This window comes from Thunnus thynnus, chromosome 22 (genome assembly GCF_963924715.1).
Source record: "Thunnus thynnus chromosome 22, fThuThy2.1, whole genome shotgun sequence".
Lineage (NCBI taxonomy): Eukaryota > Metazoa > Chordata > Actinopteri > Scombriformes > Scombridae > Thunnus > Thunnus thynnus.
Genome location: NC_089538.1, coordinates 19,746,514 through 19,771,111, shown reverse-complemented (window position 1 = coordinate 19,771,111; position 24,598 = coordinate 19,746,514). Strand labels below are relative to the sequence as shown.

Below are 24,598 nucleotides of genomic sequence, written 5' to 3'. Positions count from 1 at the left end.
ATTTCCTCACACATTTGAAATCAATCAAATTATAGAAACCAGCTGAGCCCATGTCCACACTAAGACAGCTAAATTTGTAAACACATCTTTTTCTCTACATTTTAACTCTCTCTCAAGAATGAAACAGCCGAATACTCGAAAACTGAGCTTTTCCATACGGCCTCTAGAGTGTGTAAATCCACTTGGCGTTGAGGTGTGTACGGGGGAACGGAGCTTTGTAGAAAAGGCTGTCCTATCAGTGACAAAACAGAGATTGGCAGTAGGAGGCATTTCATTGTTTTCTTGAATTATACCCAAAAGAGGAAGAAGAGGAAACACAACGATAATAACACCGATAGCTGAAAGTTTCATTTGAGTGTTGGTCTCTTTACTATCTACTTTGATAGCTCGTTTAAAGCTAAACCTTTCCCTCGCTGGAATTATTGTAATCTGCTCGCAATAAACAACGTGTTCAAAATGTCAGGAAGCTGCAGTAGAAACAGAAATAGCACGCAGTTTCTTCTTCGCTGGTTTTCTGTCGCTGTCTTGCTCATCTGAACATTTTGGCATTTTAATATGGATGGAAGTATTTGCAGAAATGAGCTGAAACACCTGGTGTGGACACGTCGCTTTTGCACAAAACTGTGTTTTAGAATTTAGCCAGTTTAATGTAGATGTAGTCTGACATACAGAGAACCTGAGACTTTTCTGGCCCCTGGAGGTCTGGGGTCCTTGGGCAGTTGCCCGCTCACCCATGTTGTAATCTGACCTTGACAATAAACACCCTTTCTTGATTAATTTCTGTCAGTGTTACATTACTGTTGGGTGGTAATGCAGTTCAGATAGATTTGAAAAGTCCTTAACTTGCATTACCTCTTTCCAAAAATGCAACACTGACAAAATAAATGCAACTTCATGTTCTTTGTGCTGTATTACACAACTCAAGCAAATCAGCTAATTGATTCTCATTTTGTACAGAAATGAAAGGAAACCGATGGCCGGCTTCCAAACAAATCCATTATTGTCTAAAACGTTTCGTTTCTTGCAAAACAGATGCGATATAAAGCACACGTTATTTGTTATAAATGGGGCTAAAACATGCAAAACCTCTGGTATGATCCTTTAAGGAATTTCATGGATTCTAATTATATACTGCCAAATGGAAAGAGCATGAAATGACAAATTCTGCAGACCACCAAAACATTTGAGTACATGAGCACATAATCATATTTTGATAAGAGTAAGTAGTGGTATAAAACTTTGCAAGGGGGAAAAACCCGTAAGTTTTCAGATCTTTGCATGGATTATGAACCATAAATACCACAGAAACAGCCCGGGGATAGTCTGCTGGTTGATTTCCCTCACTGGTTTGAGATCAAAGCCCTTTCGAAATTTCTCTCTTATGTCTCCACTCCTCTGTCTCCCTGGCAACTTTCCCTATTGTTAGAATAAGACAGCAAAGAAATACAAAAGGGTGAGTGACCACTCACTCGCTTTTTATAGGAAAAAGAAAAACCACAATAAAATGAAAATGTGTGCAGATTTTTGTTGGGGCCTTTACGGGTTGGATTTGAACCAAGCACAAAAACATTGGGGTGCCCCTGCCCCCTGGAGCTAATATCAAAAGCCAATGTGTGTGAAACATATTCCTTTCTTCATTCCTTCAGTACTATATGCCAAAATGTACTCCCTATCATTTTCAAGAATTTTGGATTACAGGTAAATTAGTTTTTGATTTGTTGATGATGAGTTCTGAAGCATTTTTGGCCTGTTATTAAACAGCTGAAAGTAGAAATGGGCAGAAAGAGAAGGATGATGTTCAACAGAGTTCACAGGTCAGATTTAAACCCAGAACATTGTGGTTGCATGGTGTGCACTTCAGCCTGGTGAGCAGCCGCAACATTTGATGTATTTATGACATTTATCATCCGTTCTGGAAGAGGGATCCCTCCCCTCTTGCTCTTCCTGATGCTTCTCCCTTTTTTTCCTGTTAAAGTTTATTTTTGTGGAATTTTCCCTTATCTGAATCAAGAGGCTAAGGACAGAGGGTGCGGTATGTTAAACAGATTGTAAAGCCAAATTTGTGATGAACTTGATTGAGAATTACTGTATTTTTTGGGTAGTATTGCTTATTAACGAGTGAAAACATGAGAGAGCTGTTCTGTAACAGTCATGTAATCAATTCAAATCATAACTGACCTACAAAGCAAATTTGTTGACATTTTGTGAGGTCAAACTTGAACGAGCAGGTTTCAGATGTCTTTCAAAATGTGGTTATCATCTTGGAACGAATTTACATTTGATGTAAAGGAGATGGGTCGGGAGGAATCCGCAAAGAGGAAGAAAGGAACGAAAGGGGTAGGAGAAAGGATGAGAAGAATCAGGGGATGGCTTAGAGACTTTGACTCCAGGCAGTGGGAGTTGATGAGGAGGAAATCCCTCTCCGCCTAAAGAGGCTTCCTCCGAGGGTCTTTAAAAACACATGGGGCTGCCGTGGATCTTCAGCTCAGCATTGATAGAAAACAGATTGCCCAGCTGTAGAGTTCAAAAGTTGTATTCCAGAAGAATATACTGTATATGTCTCGGGGGAAAATTACGACTTGCCACTTGAAAATTAAAGATGGATGTAGTCTCCAAATGCGTTTTCGTCAATGATGGAGTAACATCATAATGTTTAGAAAGGAACCACTTGAACTTCCCTTGGGAGACATTGAAGTTTACTTATATGAATTAGCATATTTCCATTCTTTGCTACTGTATTGTAAGCATAGTCATGACTTTATTTAAATACTTGCATGCACTATTAAATCATTTATCATTCATATGATTATAGAATATAAAATGTCCGAAAACAATGACAAATGCCTATTGCAGGTTCCTGGAGACCAAGGTGACATCTTTATTTTGCTTATATTTTCTGAAGAACAGTATAAAATCTCAAACACTTACCTTGATCTTCTCTATCTCCGTCTCTCTGCAGTGACTTGTCCATGCAGTGGGGTCAGCTGTCCAGACCTTACTCGTCCACCGACCGAAGCAGTTCCCTGGGCTCCATGGAGAGCTTGGACACACCCACGCCCACCACACAGCCATACTCCGACTCCCACAATTCACCTGTCGACCCAGTCCTCTTCAACAACAAGAGAGATTCCGCCTACAGCTCCTTCTCTGCCAGCTCAAACACATCCGACTACGCCACGGTGCCGCTGAGGCCTGGTGAAGCCTGCTCCATGGATAACCTCCTCCAAAGCCTTGGGCCAGCTTGTCGAGGCTACCCCGGCGGTGATGCCTCAACCCTAGGGAGTTCATCTGGCGAGGCCCAGGATGAGGCACACCTGATCGTACTGAAGTCCAGGTCGCTGACTAGGCCGAGACCGAGGCCTGTCGAGTTAAAAGAGAGGCCGTCCTCCTGCTGTTATGAGGCGGAGAGGAGGGGAGGAGACTTTGATATCTTAAGAAATGGAGAAAGGGGAACAGGAAGAAAGATGAACCCTCCTCAACCTCCAACCAGGAAGGACAGTTTCAAGGCAACCCGGAGTCGCCCTAATGCTGCCAACAAACGTTGCGCCTCTGCTCCAATTGAAATCTCCAGTGTCTACTATGATGAAAACAAGACCTCTCTAAATGTTGAATCAGGAGTTCATAATGGCTTCACTGTACCAGAAGAAGGTGACAAAACTGTGAATTTCAAAGCAAATACCATAGAATCCTACTATATCCAAACTCAGACTAAAGAACTTGGACCAATCAGATGTGATACTAGTGGTAAAAGAGACTACAATTCAGAGACAAACTCAGATCACCTCTCTGACACAGTGAGGGCCAACTCCTCACCTGGTCCTGGTTCCTTACCTGCAGAATCCCCAATGGAGGTTCAAGAGCACTCTCATATTATGCACTCCGACACCACGCACTCCTCTACGGGACTTCACCGGCACAGTGCCCCCGACAAGCTCCTCGCTACACAACTTCAGTTATTGCAGTTTAACAGTGACAGCTCGTCATTGGAGCCTTACAATCCGTCGTACCCCGCAGATCCCTCTTTGTCTCCTTGTAGCAGCCAGTGGTCCCATTCGGCACTACAGCCCACAACGGAGAACCAAGAAGCTTCTCACAATCACCTGGCCCCATCAAGCAAGTGGGGAGGCAGCCGATGCTCAACCCCAGGATCTGTATTCTTGGAAGGGGATGGCGGTGAAGAAGATTCAAGTGACAGGGTGGATGGGATGGGTGTGAATGGCAATTCCCTCTCCCCGATTCAGCATCACCACCCCTGGGGCCGCTCTGTGAGTGTACCAGGGGACCCCACTGGATCATCAACCCAGGGAAGGTTGGGCCCTGACCAGATACTGGAGAGAGATTTTGAGCCTCTTAGTGCTGCTGCAAGTATGGACACATTACTGGAGGAGCAGAGAGCAGTGGACAGAGGGATGAGAGGAGGGAAAAAAGAGGAGAATGTAGAAGGAGTGGTAGTGATGAAGAAGTCAGACGCGGCCAGGAACCATAGACGAAACCGTCGTCGCAGTGAGCGTTTTGCTACTAACCTCCGCAATGAGATTCAGAGGAAGAAGGCCCAGCTTCAGAGGAGCCGGGGCCCAGGAGGTTTGCTTTGTAGTGGTGAGACTGTCCAGGAGGAGGAGGGTCCAGACCTCCATGAGGATGGGGAAGAACCAGACCTGCAAGCCCAGGAAAGAATTAACAAAGTTGCATTTGCCTCACCTGTTAGTCCCCCAGATGCCCGGACCACAGCACCAGTTGAAAAATCTAACACATCAAATGAACAAAACCATGATGTCTCACAGACTCAACTCCAGTCCACAAGCTACAGTCAAAACAACATATCCAGGTCTGTTCAGATTCTGGACCCAGGCGTGCCCAATTTTGGTGTTGGCATCCGAGTTGTGGAGGAACCAGCTCCCGCTGGCAAAGCCCGTCGCTGGCGTTGGACTCCTGAGCATAAACTCCAACCAGAGCCCGAACCAGACAGACGGTGTGGAGTCTCGGGTGAGAAGGTGTTAGGTGTCACAAGGTCAAGGCATGGAGTTTGTGCCTTCACCTCCTCGTCCACCACCTCCTCCTACGGTCGCTCCTCGTCCTGTTCTCGGATAGAGGAGTCAGATATCCTTCCGTTTGCAGATAGAATGAAGTTTTTTGAGGGTATGTCTGGGCCAGATGTCTCAAATCTGTCAAGTCGCAGGCAGAAGAAGCCGCCCCACAATCTGGAGCACCAAGGAGGGGAGCGTGGTCAGTACCCAAGCCAAAGGAGATACTCCTACCAGGGAGGACTTCAGCAGGAAAATACTCTGCTTCCAAACACTATGGAAGCCAGGAGGCAGTCTGTTAGTACCAGCAGAGAGAGGCAGAAAGAGAAGGAGAGGGAACAAGCGAGAGAAATGGAGGAGAGGGCAAGGGAACGAGAGAGGGAAGAAAGGTTGAGGGAAAGGGAGAGGCAGCAGGAGAAGGAAAGACAGGAGAGAGAAATAGAACTGGAAAGGGCAAGGCTGAGGGAGATTCAGCGGGAGAGGGAACGAGAAGAGAGGGCGAGACAGTGGGAAAGGGAAAGAGAGAGGGAGCTTGAGCTGGAAAGAGAAAAAGAGATGGAGAGGGCAAAGGAGAAGGAACGTCTCAAAAAAGAAAGAGAGAAAGAGCTCGAGAGAGAAAGAGAGAAGGAAATGGAGGAAAATGCCCAGCTCGCATCACATCAAGACTTCATACACAAGGACAACTTCCACAACTTCCATCCCAAGCCTCAGGCGTTCTCCCACGGCCAGAATCAAGTCCCACGATCTGCTTTTTACCCAGTCAACACCCCTTCGCAGCCTCTGGAGAAACAGCAACCTTTGCACCAGGGCTACACAGCGAGGAGCTACACGCCTACAGAAGTAAGAGCCTCTGCACTCAAATGCATCAAAACACATCCATGGACACGCACTTTAAACACACACGTTATGGTTTCATGATTGATGAAAGACATGTTGCGTTTATAAAGTTCACGAAGGAGCCAGGAGGTTGCCAGGTTAGCTTTCAGTAGGAGTCTGTTGTTCTTGGATCTGCGTTATAAACTTTTACTTTGTCAGGTTTATAGACAAAAAGAGACAAAGAGTGAAATGTGGGCTGAAAGAGTGAGTGTTAGTGATCTGGAGCAAGTTGAGGTATGGGTCAGTGCCATTTGAGTTTGATGCACAGTATGTTCTTGGAGATGTAGGGCTGAGCAGGAGAAGCACGCCAGATACTTATCATCACACTATGTGATACATGGACTAAATCAAAACATCTTTATTTCTATTAAATCCGCTTTTGTTTATAGCATATTTATTCGGATGGAACAACGTTGTGTTTCTAAGAGAAATGGCCAATCCTGCTGATAATTGGAGCAGTGTATAGAGGTTGGGAAGTGCTCGTCAGATGGTTGAACAGCTTTTAAAACTTTCTGAAACTTTACTTTCCAATATTTCCAGAACGTTGCGGTTCATGTCAGCACCTAAACCTCAAAGCCACCAGGACTCCCCCTTCTTTAAATTTCTAATCTTACAAGTAACTTTTGCTACCAATTGTCAGAACTGATAACTTGCCCTTTATTGATGAATGAATTTCTATATTCAGCCAAAATTTTTTCAAAGCATCAATCCCGTTAAGAAATAAACACAGTTGTGGTTCTTATTGCATCCATTAACAAGTATGTTTACAACACTGCTGACCTCAATACCGATTCCCCAGAGTGGGCTTCCTAAGCTAAGTAATAGCCCAAGTGTCCCAACACTGAAACCAAGTCTTTAAGAGCGAAAGAAAAACTTTTCAGCTCACTGAAATCAGACTGCGGTTTTTGGACCGAACTTAAGTGAACACTGGAGACCGAAAAACTATCTTGGTTCTTTAAAACCAGCACCAGAAAAGGGATCGAGTGGCCAGACTTGGATGTTGGCGCTAAGTGGCCACTCGGTCCAAGTGCTTCGTGGTTGAACGGTTGGTTTGAAGTTGAACCTTGCATCCTGCATGTGGTCAAAGTCTGAAATTCTCATTGAAAATTCGGCGGATCACTGAAATAGTTCATGGAACCGAGGGAGATTGTGCAACAATGGTGGACGCTTGTGTCAGCGATAATAGCAGCGTTGGGTTACATCTCTACCACAAATTGATTCAAGTCTCTTGGCAGGGGGTGCAGCCCTTCTTCTGAACTTTTGAAACTCCTGTGAACTTCAGCCTATTAGTAACCTTATCATTTAACACTGAACAAAGCCAAACTGACATTTACTTTGGACTAAATGTATCTTCAGTGCAGCAGATATTTGGATCAAGCTGACACAGTTTTGTTGTTTTCGTGTGGTTTCGCTGTGCTTAGGCCTCGGGGGAGCCTTGAACCCTGTAGTTTGGGATCCTTTTCAAATGAAAGGTTGCTGGTTTGATGCCACAGCGATAACCCCATGCATCAAATTCTTGTTTTATATCTGCCGCTGAAAACTTCCAATATCTTTAATGGTAACAGATGTGCTGGATGGACTACAAGGCTGTGATAAGATATTTTCCAGAGGCATACACACACACACACGCACACACACACTTGCAAGGGGAAAACACTACACATGCATGTTAATATGCACATACATATGTCCACTATCTCTTCATGCTCACATGTAAGCATCACGTTTCCCGTTTTAAAAGGAAACTTTGTTACGGTTTGTGCTTTTGTGTTCCTGTGTGTGTGTGTTAAACGTACAAAGGAAATGTAAAAATGTCACTGTCTGGTATTATTATTGTCTGTGATCACATGAGAATTGTTTTTGGCAAAATTAAACCAAAGTATTTTTAAAATCAGCCTCAAAGGAAACATTAACATCCTATCCTGTTATGTTAATATTATATCTACACTTTGATACGGTTCATCTTTTGGCCGAACTTCAGTAATTTTGTTAAGGTCAGTGTAGAAAACATTGAAAGCAGAAAATGAAACACATTCACAATAATCACTCATTGTTATTAAATCAATTCATACATGAAATACAGTGTGTTTTGCCAGTTTGGATATTTATTTTAAGATTTTAGTAGGTTTTTTTGTTGAAACTGGACAAGAATCTTTGAATTTAGCTTAAACTTATTCCCACCATAAGCAAAAATACAATGTTCGTATAACTTAATGAATAAACATTGAAATAGGGTAAGACTCTCTGTGGAGGGTTGAGAGGATTGTTGCTTCACACTGATAACTTAATTGTCCAGATGCTGAAATTTCAGGCTTTCATTGCTCTGTTATCTGTTTAATGTTGAGGTCAAATGGAGGGTTGTGCAATGAAAAAACAACCAGTATAGCAATATGTCAGCTGTAAATGCTAATAGGCCTTGTTTTCAGGCAAGAACCAAATGACAAAAAACAGAAAAAACTCCAGTATTTTGCATGATGATACAGTATATTTACTAGGTGTTTCTTTTGGATGTATTCTTCAAGAAACAACTTGACATTTTGGGAAATATGCTTATTGAGCCACTTTCTAGGGCTGCAACTAACTTGATTTTCATTGGTGATTATTTTCTTGATTGATCTATTTGTCTATAAAATGAAAAAAAAAATAAAATAATGAGAAATGCCTGTTATCATTTCATAGAGCCCAAATCGATGTCTTCAAATGTCATGTTTAACAGCCCAAAATCCAAATATATTCAGTTTACGATCATGTTTGACAAAGAAAAACATACAATCACCTCATCTGGGAAGCTGAAACCAACAAATTTTTGGCATGACTAAAACGATTATCCAAATATCACAATAGTTGCAGATTAATTTTCTAATCTAATCGTTGTAGCTCTGCCACTTTTCATGTTTGTATACTTAATATGAAGCTACAGCCAGCAGTCGGATCATTTAGCTTAGCATTAAGATTGGAAACAGCTAGCTTGGCTCTATCCAGAGGTAACAAACCTGCCAAAGCTCACTAATTAACACTGGAGGGTCCACTGGTTTACCTCACAGTAAAGACAAGACTCCAAAAAGTCACTGCTGCCTGCCAAAACATCAGTTAACATAAGCCAAAAGAAGTCAGAAATCACTTAATGCCCCTTTAAAGCCCAAGAGATTCAAATGGAGAAGAGCCATCCAGGTGCTCTTGTGATAGAGCTTATTATCACAAAGTTATCAGTTGCTGTTTTATGCGCTGTTGACAGCAAGTGACGGCCAAATATGTTAAATTCACCACCACCAGTCCAACAAAAATACCAACTGAATGTTCAGATTTGCATCGCAGACGGTCAGAAAATATTTCCTCACAGGAATCCGTGTGTGCGTACCCCACCGGTGTGTTTGTATAGCTTATCCCCACCTCCCCGTGTGTATCTAGTGGCTGCTGTATCTCTCTGACCAGTAATAGGAGTGCAATGAGTTCATTCAGCATTCCACCGTTGGGGTAATAGCTCAGGTTGAATGCATTTTACAGACGTATCCTGTACTTGAAGCCATAATGAGCCGACAAACGGCGTTATCACAACCTTTACACATATACGCCTCTGAAAGGGGGATTCTGTCAGACTTGTTTTGATTTCTTTTCAAAAACAAACTCTGAGTTTGTTGTATATAAACTTGAGTGAAAGTTCATTTTTCTGATCTTGGAAATAGTTGTGTGACATAATAATCTTAACTCATTTACAACCGGTGAAGACTGTGAGAAAGCTCTGGAAAAAAAAAAGCTATCAAGTGGACTTTGAGTTAAGTTACAAAGAACCTCACAAAAGACAACATATAGCTTGTAACTGATTAATAGAATCAAATTAGACAATGAAATAATGAATAAAGCACAGACAGAGACAGAGCTGAAACAATTCATTGATGAGTCAACAGAAAATTTGCTTGCACCAGTTTTGACAGATTTATTTAAAGCAAAAATGCCAAAAAGTTACTGATATTTGCCAAATTCCTTTGTCCGCTATGATAGTTAGTTGAATATTTGGGGCTAAAAAGTTTCTGATATGTTATAGACAAAACAATTAATACAGAAACTAATTGAGAAAATAAAACAAAAATGATAAAATAGTTTGTTGCAGCCTTAAAGAGAGACACACGGCATATAAAACAGTTTTAAAGAAGACAATTTATAATGTAATAAAGTAAAATTATGTTTTTAAAAGAGATTTTAACTGTTAGAGAGACAGTTTTATGACCAAAAATAGTCAAATTCAAGCAGAAATCACCTCCACCCCTTCATCATTATGACTACTGAGGTATATGACCGGGTGGAGTTAACACACCCACTTCCTTTCAGCATGGATGTCCGCTGACCAACACTTACTGTAGCGCTAGATTGAAGCCTTCCGTCATTCCTTCGGTGTTATTAACCGGCTTTAAATGTCTTCCACAGACGTATCCCGCCCGGCAACAGGAAACGACCAAGCTCAACAGGAAGTACAGCCTGACTGAGAGGTGAGCCACTTCCTTTAGCAACCATACAAACATGTGAACAAGCAGTATTTCTCTTCTCTTTTTTTTGCTTAATTATCTTCTATATTTATGATTCTGCCTTTCTGACATGGCAACGCAGACACACACTTGCTCAACTTCGGTCTGATTCACCTTAAATAAGTGAGTCTCGGGAGACTTTAGGTGGGGTCGGCCCATTGTGCGCCAAGAGACGGAAATCCCACTCAGTCATGCCTGGCTGTGATTTGACTATAATGAGCTCTAAGTGTGCGGCGCAATCATCCATGCTTAAAATGTGACCATAATGATATGTGGTTGGGACGGTGATTCCTGTACGTTAAGGGGGGCATGTAGGACACGCATGGCTTGTAAAAAGGGCCTCTACTCATATTTGACCTGAGACAGAAACAGTTCATTAAGTCTGGAATGCAAAAAGGAAACGTTTACTGTAATTTAACCACTTTCTCTGTCTGTTTTTTGGGGTTTTTTGTGTATTTCTCAAGAAAAATTTCTCTCCAAAAAATTTACCTCTTTTACCTTCCTGAAATCCTGTTTTCTCAATCAGCTTCTCACAATGAGCGACGCGGTCCAACATGAACTCTCTGTTTTCTGCCAAAGTCGAAACAGTTTTGTTTATTTTACATGACAGTCCTCTATATCCGTCTTCCTTCCTCTTGTGCTCCTCTCACTGGATTTAAGTGAGTTTAAAAAGTCAGTTGTCGGGTTAAAAACCTTTGGAGGAGCTGCCACTATCAATCAAATCTAATCAAACTACACCCACACAGTCCTGATAAAGGAGATTAGCTGAGTTTTTAGAGCTAAAACTCTTAATAAATATTACTTCAAGATGTTTTTTTCTCAACTTTATCTTTAATAACTGGATAAGGAACAATCAATGTTTAAATGAATAGTTCCAACATTTTAGGAAATGTTACTGTTCTCTTTCTTACTGATAGTGAAATGAAAAGGTTGATGTCATTCTCATGTTGTGTTAAGTGGGTCAAGTGTAGAGTTGGACTCAGGATGTGGTTAGCTTGGCGTAGCATAAAGACGAGAAGCAAGAGGAAATGCTACAAAGTTGAAGAATACGCCCACCAATACCTCTAAAGTGTGTTATTTAACAACAAACTTTATCTTTTTAATCCATAGACAAACAGAAGTGTACAAACATTAATTTGGGCCATACTTGGTTATACTGTGGGTTGCCAGTCATTTTGGTACCAAACCTGGCAACCTCACTGTAATGACAAGGCTCCAGAAAGCTGCTCGTATGCTGTTTGTCAAGAACCAGTTTCAACACAAGCTCCCCTTAAACCACAAATTGTTGTTTTAGAGCATCCGGGCTTTATCCTAAGCTAAGCTAACCATGTTCTGGCTCCAGCTCTGTATCGAATGCACTTTAGGCTCCACACTTCACAAATTTCCCAAAATAGTGTAATGAAAGTAGCGGAACAAAGTTTTTAGGTGTTTTCATGCCTTCTCTTACATCCTCTTTGATCCTGTATTGGTTTATTGACAAAGAAATATCAATTAATATCAGTCGTCTTCTGTTTTCTCCACATCACAGGGACTACCCAAGCTGGAGACGGGAGTCCAGACCTCCAGACGGCATCAATCAGCATTATCAGCACCCCCAACAGGGTCGTTGGGCCCCCAGACAGCTCGACGGGAGCAGCGATGACCGCAACGGATACGCATACGCTCCCCCGCCAGCCCCTCTCTCACTCCGGGGACGAGCCATGTCCGAAAACGACCTCCGCTTTGACAGCAGCCACCGCTGGTCGCCGTCTATTTTCTCGGCGACCAGCCAGACCCTGAGCGAGGTGGAGGAAGGAGCGGCCGGTGTCAGGGGAGGAGATGCGGCAAGCGCTGCTAGGCTAAACAGGAAGAAGACTCCACCTCCCCCGAGACCACCGCCCCCGAAGTGGGAGCAGTTTCACCGCAGGCGTGCGTCTCATCACACCATGTTCCCCCCCTCTCCTTCCTCTGCTGTTCCTCCGCACCATCACTCCATCCCTCCCTCCCTCGACCCCGCAGAGGGAAACCTTCCTTACGTCCCTCCACCTGAAACGTCCAGGCAGAGGTCCTACAGTCTTCCCCCGCAGAGGCAGGATGTCACGGAGAGCTGCTCGCACTGCAGCTGCAACCAAACCCAAGAACGCACATATTCTCAAGCCCCATCCAATCAGAATCAACCACCGTTACACGAACAGCCCTTTCCCCACGCTACGTCCAATCAGAATCAGGCTCAATATCAGGAACGCCCCTTTTCAATCGCTCCGCCCAGTCCTATGTTCTCCAGACGGGCCTTCAGGCCGGTGGCTCCGCCCCACAGAGAGAGGGATGGGAACTTGAGGAACACGCATGGCGGACAGCAGGAGAGGGCGGATGTTTTATCTGCTCGACCTCCACCTGCAGCACCGAACAGTGTGAACAGGTGAGCCGGGCTATGATGTTTATATAGTTACTCCATCATAACTACATCCTTCTAAAGTGGTTGTATTGGTTTAATCCAGCTTTCATAACCACGCTAGAGACCTGAAAGTTCAATTTTCAAATTCACAGTGAATAAAATATATCTCATCTGTGCAAACACAGGATTCATATGACCTCAAAAACCATTTGTGGTCAGTTAAAATAATAATAATAATAATACATTTTATTACAGTAAACTGTAATAATACACAGATAGTTTTTGAACTTAGTGAATTTTTGTGACGATATTTAGCTTTAATACTGCAGAAAATCAATAGTAACCGAGCTGAAAAGCTTTGTTTTACTGACCATCTCCGGTAACCACACCCAGCAGTGATGTCACAGTGTACTGACCACACCCCGGAGTACACTTCTACATCACTGCAGCGAGGTGACAACTTAAAGGTACCCTATGTATTTTTTTTGTACTCTATTAGCGCTATGGAGCAGGAGGTTTTTTTTAGTGGCTCCCCGTTTTGTTTCTCATGCACATGAGTCACATGGATGTAAATACTTTAAGAAAACTCGGCTTCGCAAATGTTTTATGAGGAAGGAAACGGATTTGACTCATTTTTTAGCCCTCGGGGACACACTCAGTGAGTAATCGTGAGAACCAGTGAATGTAAACATTTGTTTGCTTACAATAAAACTCCACCGGGACTCATTAAACCTACAGAGGCTGGACATTAACCAGATTTATCAAACTGTCAACATTATGGATCTCTCACTGACATAAATTTGCCTATATAACAAATACAATGTTTGAATCTCATATAATTAAACAACACCGCTGTAGTCTAGCCAGAAGTTTAAGCAGCCAATCAGCTCACAGTGTAGTCCAGAACTGGTGGGTTAAACTTCAGAAGTAAGCCAAGACAAGTAAGGAAAATCGATGTGTTTTTGTAGTGAAAAATGTACTAATTTCAAGTGTTTGAATGCCGCCGAACAACCAACCAACCAGTAACCAGTAATTCCAACAGTATGTTTGTTTTCACTGGTCATTTTTGCGCTGTTATTATTATTATTTTATTATTTTCTCAACTTTTCTGATTATCTGTGTCTCTGTAGTTTATATGAGATGGACACCAGCCGCAGCCCAGACCAGGACAGAACAGCAGCGAGACCTCACAAACAGCAGCCCAGCGTGAGACCCGGAGCCGAGTGGGAGCGAGCTCCGTCTCCCAGAGTTCATAGCGACACGGCGCGTCCACCTGTTTTAGAGAATGGAGGCGTCGGTGGGGTCTGGGACTACGAGCAGCAGCAGCAGCAGCAGCAGCAGCAGCAGGTCTGTATGAACAGAGGCTTCCAGAGTGTCGAACCGCAGAGGATCCCCGAACCAGGAGCCGAATCGGAGACGACCCTCAGCCCGAGCCCCGTGCACAGCCTGGAGGCAGAGCTGGACGTCCCCATGGAAACGGACATCGATGACTTCCAGGAAGAGGAGAGACTCCTGGTAGAAAACGAGCCGATCACCAGCGAGCTCCCCTGCTTCGCGCTGCCAGTCACGGTCCTGGAGACGGACATCGACACCTTGGCGGATTCAGAGGCGTCGCCGTCGAGTAGGACGAGGGCGGAGAGCGGGTCGCTGGAGGAGGAGCTGGAGGTCGGGGAGAGCAGCCTGGAGGAGCTCTTCCCCCAGAGCAACGAGGGAGAGTCGGGCACGGAGAACTGGAGAGGAGCCTACCAAACCACGGAGCACAACACCGACAGCTTGGATAGGTAAGACGAGAGGAATGTGACGATGTGTGTGTGTGTGTGCGCCGCGCATTAATTACACACATCAATTGATTTGTACAAGACCTAACTGTTCTTGTCACTAAGCTCATTCCCTCTTTCCCACAACCTTTCCAGAACACCGTACTTTCTTTTTTTCTCCCTCCGTTGCGTTTACAAAGGGTTCGTTTTTGCCGCTGCAGGTGCCAGACTGGTAATAAAGACAAAGACTTTACATGATCACAAGAATATGTATCGGAAAATTAATTTAGACGACTTCTCTGATGATATGTAATTGTGGAGAGCCGTATCCATATCACTTCTTCTTTTCTACTAAGGCTGGGGGATATGATTGAAATTAATATCACAATACTAGAGAAGTTTTTCTGATATACATTTTTTTTTTTTAGCATTTAAATAATGTCATGGGAGCTGCAGTTGATGTTGAAGCACTGAAAAGTTTAAAGTTTAAACCCCGGAGGCAGTTGATCTTTATTTGTACAGCCCGACATCACAAGTCACAGATTTGCCTCAGGGGGCTTTATCTGTAGTCTGTACAGCAATACAAAACTCTCTATTATTAGACCCCTCGACTCGGATAGGAAGGAAAAACTCCTCCCAAAAAGAAAAACCCCTTTAACAGGGAAAAAATGCAAGAAACCTCAGGAAAAGCAACAGAGGAGGGAGGGATCCTTCCTCCAAGACGGACAGATGTGCGATAGATGTTGTGTGTGCACAAAACAGACCAGATAGCAAAATTACTGAAATACAGCATGAAAAAATAGGATGATAGAATTATATAAGCTCTAAAAGCAGTTGAAAGTCATTTGAAAAGTTACAAATTAAAGTTGAACCGTAAATGATGAAAACTGAGTCAGTCGATGCAGAAGTGATAGAAAGTGTCCTCTAAATCATCATCTGTGTTAGCGTGTGATCTTACCATGAAACCTGTCACTCCTTCATAAAACAATGGTTACAAATTAGGCGAATTATACAAACATAACAACACATGTTCAATAGAGTATGTGAAATATATGTATGAAGACAATAAAATGCATAAATATGAATAAAACAGTCAAGCTTTTCTTTTAAACAACACAAGAATCCCATCATACTTCATCACTGATGTTTGTCACTTCTCCTCTTTCCTTTTCCTCTTTCTATCAGACAGATTTGAATTATCTCATAACTTTTGTCATTTTATTGATTTGTTTTCTGTTCGCTGTCATCTTAATCTGTCGTCTCTGGTGCCAGCTGCTCTGTCAGCTTCTTCGGTTTCATCCTGGCTTCTGCTGTATTTGCTTGTTTGGAGGCTGAGATGTTTTCCATATGCCTCTTTGTTTTTCCTTTGTCTCACTTATCCCACGTAATTGATTGCCTTTCTTATTTATGTACTTTTTAAATCACTGTATTTTATGACCGTGTGTCTGTTTTATCGCTCTGCCTCTTGTGTTTTATCTCTGTGTAAATAAAATAAACTCTCTCTCTCTCTCTCCTCTCGGTGCCTCTCCTCCCCCCTCCCCCCTCCCCCCTCCGACCCCCTCAGGCGGTCTGGTGCGAGCTCCAGCTGTTCGTCCTATTACAGCACGTCAGCAGCCAAGGCACAGCTCCTGTCGCAGATGAAGGACTTCACCGATAACAGAGAGAGGGACGACGACGAGCTGACCTACAAGGTAGCACGCGCAGCTGCTGTCTTGTTAACATTTTTGAACTTTCGCTCCACCATCCAGACATCTTATCTGCGGTAAAAGTGTCTGATATTATGTCTTGAGGCTGACAGACGTATGTGTGGCCTGTTATGTTGAAACAATTGTCCCTCTGTCGTGCAGAAACAGCTGATGGAGAGCCTCCGTAAGAAGCTGGGAGTGCTGAGAGAAGCTCAGAGGGGACTGCAGGACGACATCAGAGCCAACGCACAGCTGGGAGAGGAGGTGGAGAGACGCTTTTCCAATCTGCTCATCTTAACTTTTGCAGCATTTTGTTTTACCCACATTCATTATGATTATTTATTCACTTGTAGTTTCACCTTCTTATGCTCCAAATCAAACTGTAATTACATTTAGGAACACATCGGTCATCTTCAACTTTTCTCTGTGTGTGTGTGTTGCCCTCAGGTGGAGAGCATGGTGGTGGCGGTGTGTAAGCCCAACGAGGTGGACAAGTTCCGCATGTTCATCGGCGATCTGGACAAGGTTGTCAGTTTGCTGCTGTCGCTGTCGGGGAGGCTGCTGAGAGTGGAGACCACGCTGGATACACTGGACCCCGAGGCGGAGCACCACGAGAGGGTGAGGAGAGAGAAGGAGGGTTTAATCAGTTGAATGTTGTGTATTTAAACGTCGTGTAAACGTTATGCGGGGGATGAAAATATTTGTTTCACGCTCAGTTTCTGTGGAGCAGCGTGATGTTTTTAAGGAGTGAGATAATCATTTGTAACTTTTTGGTACATTTGTTTCTGTTTTGAAAGAAAATCATATTGTTAAGAAGTAAAAAAAAGTTAAAAGTTGTATATATTTGCTTCATGGGATTTAAATTGGTGGGTTAAGATTATTTAAAGAGGGAAAAAAAACATTTAAAAACTCTGCAAAGAAGAGATGAGGAAGGTTTAAGTGCACATGTATATAAACCTCTCTCTCTCTCTGCCCTCTAGCTCCCCCTGCTGGAGAAGAAGCGTCAGCTCATGAGGCAACTGTCAGAGGCCCAGGACCTGAAGGACCACGTCGACCGCAGAGAGCAGGCCGTCAGCCGGGTGCTGGCCCGCTGCCTCTCCCCCGAACACCACAGAGACTACAGGTACAAAACAGTAAAACTTTATTGTCCATCATAGCGGAAATTTGTCTCAGAGTTCACCTCCGAGACAAATTTATATGTATAATTCCATAAATCATCGTTTTATGTTCATTTTTGGCTCTAATATGTGAAATTGGTGTTTATATATATATAGAGAGAAAAAGTTAGCAGTTATACAGACATTTCACCACTAAGACATCAACAAAGAAGCAGTGAACTCATAATACTCGTAATAGAACTAATAAAACCAGCATTTAAATTCATGAAATACCTTAAATATAAAAGATAAGCTGAAAACAAAAGTTTCACCATTGAAGAGTCAAATAGTCGACTTATTAATCCGTGCCTCACACACCCTAAAGCTGCTACATTTTTTTTTTTTTTTTGAACAGATGTTAAAATTGTTTATCTTTTGTTTTTCTTCTCCGCAGCCACTTTGTGAAGATGAAGGCCGCCCTGCTGGTGGAGCAGAGGCAGCTGGAGGACAAGATCCGGCTGGGAGAGGAGCAGCTGAGGGGGCTGAGGGAGAGCCTGGGACTTGGGATGGGGATGGGAATGGGAATGTCAATGGGATACGGACACTATTAAGAAAAAACTTTTAAAGAGATGAAGAAGAAGAAGAAGAAGGGTTGTGCAGTAGTCCTACAGTATTCAGTCCAAGTCAAATTCAAGACGAGGAACAAAGCGGGTTGAGAGGTTGTGAACATGCAGCGTGTGTAAAGGAATAGTTTGACATTTTGGGAAATATGCTTGTTCTCTTTCTAACCGAGAGTTAGATAAGACGAGGAATCACCAGCACAGATCACCTCTAAAACTCATTGATTAACTCTTTATATCTTTTTTTTAAAGATACGTATAAAAACGAAAGTGTAACCGTGATAATTTGTGGTTTTACGTGACGTTACGTGCCAGACAATTTCCTGGCCAGACGCCGTTCTTCAGTATCTTCAGAGGTTGACATGAATCCAGCGGAGACACCGGGAGTTTCCAGTCTTCCGGTCGTAGCTTCATGTTCTGCATCCCCAAAATGTCAAATTATTTCTTTTAAGGATTTGTAGAGATTTGTAGATCTGAAAGTTCCTGGACGAAAACAAACAGCTTGAAACAGACTGAAAGTTATAAGTTAGGAAGGAAAATTTTGACTCCAAACACGCACTGATGGCTCAGATCAAAACAAGAAGCACGAGTCCTGGACTTGAGTACTACAGCACTGGTAAAAAAAAAAAAGGATAAAGAAGAAGAAGAAAGTGAAGCATGGACCCACAGAATACGTGATTGGATTCGGATACAACTGAAACTCTTGGAAAGAAGATCCAAGATTTGGGAACTACAAGTAAAAGACTGAAACGGGAGCTTCAAGATTCACTTTTCAGAGAGCTAACAATTAAAAAAATATTAAAAATTCAAGCCGTGTTACTACATTTCAGCCGCTGTGGCGACAGTAAGGACTACTTTTACACATTATGTGCCTGAAACATGTACTGTAAAACATGACACTACCCTTTTTCTTCTATTTTAAACAGTATCACACTACGTTTGCCAAAGACATTATCGCTTCATGAATGTGTCACACAGACGCTGCTTGTCGTTTTTTTTTCCTTTTTCGTATTTAAATCTCCTGGTTCAGAGAATCGAAGGAGACTTTTTTTGTTTTGTTTTTCGGTGCTTCACACTTTATGAAACTGTGTTCCATTAACATCACTAAAGTCGATATCGTGAGATGCCGTTTTGCAGCGTTATTAACTGCCACTGGGATGTTAGCTGAGCATATTACTTCTCTTTTTTGTTGCTGGCTGACACCTGCGTTTCAGCAATACATATAGTTTATTATCCACCATAATATCGTCATATCACTTTGTATTCCCGTTACTATAACGTCTGCAGCTGTAACATGTTTTACTGCGTGTGAGTTTGAGACTCCACCGACTCGTTATACTGTCACGTAAATGACCGTTATGTACAGAAGACACTTGTGTTTATAATGTATACGATGTGTGTGTATATAGTGATTTTAAAAAAAAAAAAAAGAATGACTGGAATGGTTTGTAAAAGATGCTCAGAGAAAAGATCAGGAAGAGTTTACTGTATATTTTGGAGGAGCGTTTGGTTCGTCTCGAAACCAGAGCTGCAGTTTTTGTCAGTGAGCTTGTTCAAGTGTCAAGTGAAGTTTTCAAAATGTGGTTAGAAAATGTCGACTGCCCCTGACTGTCCTCTCCTAGTCCCATTTGATACTTTTCAATCATGCAGTAGGCCCTTTATAACATTTACTGGAGACTTGTAACACAGAACCATCTGAGAAGTCGTCCTTGGGAACTGTTTGGAAAAGGGCAGGCACTTTCAAAAAATACTCGCTAGATGATTGGACGAACCATCTGTCCATCATTGCCTATGACTGTCTTACCTTGCGAGGCAGCTGGATTTGCGAGAATCCTCATAGGACGCTGATTGGTCTGAACCACCGGTGGTTTGGACACAAGCGCATAACTTGAGAAAAAGGTCTATCTGCAGTCTTGTAGACAACACGACACCCCCCAAACCCCTAACCAAGTGGGATTGTCATGTAGTAAAGTGGGTGTGTCGTTTGGTAAAGTGGGTGTGTCGTTTGGTAAAGTGGGTGTGTCGTGTTGATACGGCAAGTCCGCAGATAGACCTACTTGGAACTTGAAGCCTGTGATCTTGTGAATCCAGCTGCCTCGCAATGTAAGGATGGTTTAAAAAGAAATAGTTGGACATTTGTGCAGCTAGGTTAGCTTAGCTTAGCTTAGCTTAGCACAAATACTGGAAACAGGGGGAAACAGCTAGCATGGCGCAGTCAGAAGGTGACAAAATCCAGCTAGCACCACCTCTAAAGCTCAATAATTAACACGCTATATCCTGTTTTTTTAATGCATGCAAAACCAACAAAAGTGTGTAAGAAGCGACACACAGGCTAGCCAGTTAGCTAGTTTATTGTTTGTGTAAACTAAACAAACAAGATATGAAGTGCTAATTAGTGAGCTTTAGAGGTGCTAGTATGCAGATTTTGTTACCTTTTGACAGAGCCAGGCTAGCTGTTTCTGCTTTTTTCCAGTCTTTATGCTAAGCTAAGCTAAGCTAAGCTAAGCTAACCAGTTGCTGGCTGTAGCAAAAAATGCAACAAAATATCAAACTGTTCCTTTAAAACTTGATTAAACTAGTTTTTCGTAGTTTAAATCACCCAAAAAACACAGGAAACTCACTGTAAGACACTGAAGTGCAACAGCAGAGCAGATTTCTGTTATTCAGGTTAATTATCCACCATCACACCCTTCCATTAACCTTTAAGTAGCTACTATCTGCTCTCTGCTCTTCTCTGCCTTGACGTCCTGTGATTTTTCCATCTCGCCAACAAAGTCTCCCAAGCTTTAACCGCCATCCTAAACCTCTGACAGGACAGAGTAGGAGCTCAGCGCTGCCTGTCTGAATAAATCAAGCTTAAAAAACACTGCAGCTCAACAAAAGATTTGGAAGAGGAAATGTGTATATTTTGGCTGTTGAAAGTCGCTGAAGTTAAGTGAAAAAGCAGTTTATCTGGAAAAAAAAAAACACATATATCACTTTATCACACTTTATACCTTACTGGTTTCACTGGTTAACTCTTGATAAACTTGTTCTATGACAAACGTTTCACACTTGTTCTCTTCAGATGGTTTTATTTTTAATACCAAACATCCCTGAACTTTAAACTAAGATGTCCACATATACTTGTTTTGTATATATTCTGTGTATCTTGTACTATAACAGACATTTTCTCAACTGACTGGAAACTTACTGACTTGACAAGAGAGAGAGGAGGATGGACCAGTAAAGAGAGTTTATTCTTTCTGTTCATGTTTTCTTATGTAATTTTGATTTATCACCAAACCTTCTTTTGTGAATTTCATTACAAAAGCATTTTTTTGTTGGAGTTTTTTTTTTTTTTTTTGTAACTGCGAAAAAACTCATGTGAGGAAAAAGTACCATAAATAATAATAATAGTATTTTAAACTACCTTCACGTCTCCTGTTGTGATTTATGCTCTCCTGGGTGAACGGTCTCTTTATGCTGCTGCAGTTATTCCCTTCTGCGGACGGGGGAGGCAGGAAACTGTTGTTTGAATGTGGCGGGACGGTAAAGTAAACACGACCGACAGATGACGAGTGAAGTGACTTAAAACTGGACTCATTGGGCAACGCTCCGTGGGAGATGGAGGTGAAGTTGGAGCTGGTGTCGTTAACGCTGACGTTGTGCAGGGTGGGAGTTCTTCAAAATGTTTTAGTCGAGCTCATTAAAACATATTGATGTTCCTGCGGTGCGGCGACGGAGGTGCAGGAGGCCTGAGAGTCATTTAAAAACCTCCAAACCATTAACTGAAAATCAATAAAACAGAAGCGGTTGATTGAGGATGTTTGAGGAGGTGCTACAGCAGGAAAAATGTCTCTTTTTATTGGAAAAAGTGGAAATTACAGCACTTTTTAAATTTTTTATATTAGCTGAACTACTCTTTACCTTGAACTGATCTACAAATATTTCATTTTGCTGCTTATTGAGCGCCAACACTAATCTGTTCTCTGTAATGGATGTAATTTTAGATGTAGCAAAGTGCGCCGTGTCAGCAAAAACTTCATTAGGTTCATTTAAAAGTACAAATACACAAAGCCAAGTACAACTAAAGTCAAGCCAGTTTAATTAGTTCAGAAACTTGCCGTCCTGTAGACTAAAAAACACTGTTTGTCATTTGTATGGAAGCTCATTCCTGCCCGCAAAATAAAAAAGTTGGTGAGTGAAAATTTGTTAACTTTCTATGACGCTCATGTCTATAATAAAGATACTTATAATGTGTTATAATCTGCTTATAGCACTATAATTATAGATATAAGCACTTATAGTGCTTTATAACAATAATCATAACACACAAAGCATTTTATTATGATTTATAAGATCATAATATTTCATAATTGCTGGTCACATTGACATTTTTTTTGCAAGGATCATAGTGTGTTATGTTTAGACTTGGTCCTCATATGTATGACTGGAAGTGAATGAGGAGCCTGTCAGCTGGGAGGACTGGTGATGACGTCAGTGGGTGACAGGGACAGAGGCGGTCGCTGTTTGTTTATTTGTAGACGACTTCAGAGGTAAGACTACTGATTTTTGAGAAGTTCTACTAAAGTGAAATGTCCCTTTAAAGGTTGAGACTTAACACCAGTGCATTGTTTGCACTTGTTTTATTAAGAAGTCACTTTTGAGGATCAAACGTTTACATAAAAGTTAAATATACAACTACAGGTAAAGTAGAAATTGCTAATATTTTATCTATAATTTGAGTGTTTATAGTGAGTTTTTTGGAGAAACTTTACATTAGTGAAACGTAAATGTCCATCATTCAGCTTTACTCATAACAGTCTGTTAATGACCCGTTTAACCAATAAATTAATTTTATGTTTTGTGTTGTTACATAGATTTAATGATATTTTTTTCATTTTACTTAAAGCAAACAACGACCAGTTGTAGTGACTTATAACCAGCCAATAATATATTATATCTGCCTATAACTCAGGAGTCACATTACTTCACTGAAAGCACCAAATGACCACTTAGAGTAACTTAGTTTGTGCTAATTTAACTGTAAATTTGTGCAGGTATACGCACCATTAACACACAATAAATGACATGGTAAGCGTTTTAAGGTGAGTCCTGCTTCATGACCGAATATTGACAAGACTTCACTGTGTCTAAATCTAGTTTTAAAACCTTCATTATTTCATTTTTGTCTTTGTATGTTGCATAAATTCATGTGTTTAATCATATTAGCATGTAGCACATATAAGGACAGAAATTATTCTGTTTATTCAACACTCATTGACATGTTTTTCATAGTTTTTGGACAACAACGGAGGTCAACGACACAAAGAACTAGGATATTTATCAGACGTCAGATACACACAAAATACTTGTAAGTAGATAAATTTGTTTTTCGGTTGGATTTAACAACAATAAGACTAATATTTAAATCACCAGCCTCATCCCAGCTTTGCCCTGCGACCTCCTTGCAGTTGCAGAGTGCAGATATATGTGCTAGAATAGAGTATTTTTATTTTTATCAGTCTTACTTTTTCATTCGTTTTTTTCTTTTTTGGGCGTGAATTGTCTTCTGTAATATATGAAGCCAGGAAAATATGATTAATTAATTATTGGGAGGAACTTAAGCCTTAACAAGAAACTGACTTTCTCAGAATCAAAGACATGATAAGCCTGTTTGAGAAATGTGTTTTCGTTTTATCACATCTCATCCTGAAGTCATTTCACATCCTCCTCCAGGGGAGGGAAGGAGCTGCATTATGTTATTGTAGATGATAATTTATGTGGATTTTTATAACCGAGTGGTACTTATAGAGCCGTTTTTAGAGCTGGAGCCATTAATAAAAAGAGACAACAGTGTTTTAAGGTGCTCGGGTTTGGCCTCACAGAGACAGAGAGAGGTTGTAGTGGTGGTCTGTGGATATAATAAAGAAAACAGCTGTCGTAAAAGTGAAGAATCTGCGTTTTTTGGGGGGTTTTTTTGAGGGGGGGGGGGGGCGAGGGAGTGCATTCTTCTGTCTGACCCAGATTGAAGAACAAGAGGACTGATGGGAATCACAAAACATGGGGGGGCTGAATGACTGCAAGGGGGCGAAGTGACCCACATGTAAGAACATGAGGAGAAATAAAGTTAAACTAAGTAGGGAAGAAGAAGAATGAGTGGAAATCTAGGAGGAAATGAAGAAGAAACAGAAAGATTTAATGGCTTTAAGTGAACGCGTTAACATTCAGGAAAGACAGGAAGTGAGGAGAAACAGGCCCACTAAAACAAGAATCACCGTGGGAGGCAGGGTGGAGACGTGTTTATGTTGGGCTGCGAGAAGCTGAGAGACAGAGAGAAAAGAGGAAGATGAATGAGTGGGAGGTGTGCTGAGTTCAGCAAAGGCAGCATGGGAAGGAAGAGGGGGGGGAAAGGGCGAAGAGGGAAAGAGGTTGCTGTGATTAATCAAACCTGCAGCCATTAACCGGGATCCTACAATACCATGCTGTCTTTATACACACACACACACACACACACACACACACACACACACACACACACACACACACACACACTGTAAACCTGGTAGCCTTCATTCATTTCCACGTGTGACCACAAGGTGTCGCCTGTCAGCTGTTTGTAGTGTCAATGTTATCCAAGGTGTGCAAACATGAAGATTTTGTATT

General features: G+C 41.9%; 1 protein-coding gene across 4 annotated transcripts in view; it reads left to right on the top strand.

The window, feature by feature from the left end:
• Positions 1–20,880, top strand: part of shroom4 (shroom family member 4) — a 117,129-nt gene extending 96,249 nt beyond the window's left edge. For all 4 annotated transcript variants that reach the window (XM_067580675.1, XM_067580678.1, XM_067580676.1 and 1 more), the window contains 9 exons: positions 2,960–5,861; positions 10,320–10,381; positions 11,946–12,815; positions 13,922–14,572; positions 16,113–16,239; positions 16,396–16,497; positions 16,681–16,851; positions 17,214–17,356; positions 17,785–20,880. In XM_067580675.1, coding sequence (XP_067436776.1) covers positions 2,960–5,861; positions 10,320–10,381; positions 11,946–12,815; positions 13,922–14,572; positions 16,113–16,239; positions 16,396–16,497; positions 16,681–16,851; positions 17,214–17,356; positions 17,785–17,941 — 5,185 coding nt within the window. In that variant the 3' untranslated portion in view covers positions 17,942–20,880. The remainder of the gene's footprint in view (positions 1–2,959; positions 5,862–10,319; positions 10,382–11,945; positions 12,816–13,921; positions 14,573–16,112; positions 16,240–16,395; positions 16,498–16,680; positions 16,852–17,213; positions 17,357–17,784) is intronic.
• The last annotated feature ends 3,718 nt before the right edge of the window (positions 20,881–24,598 follow it).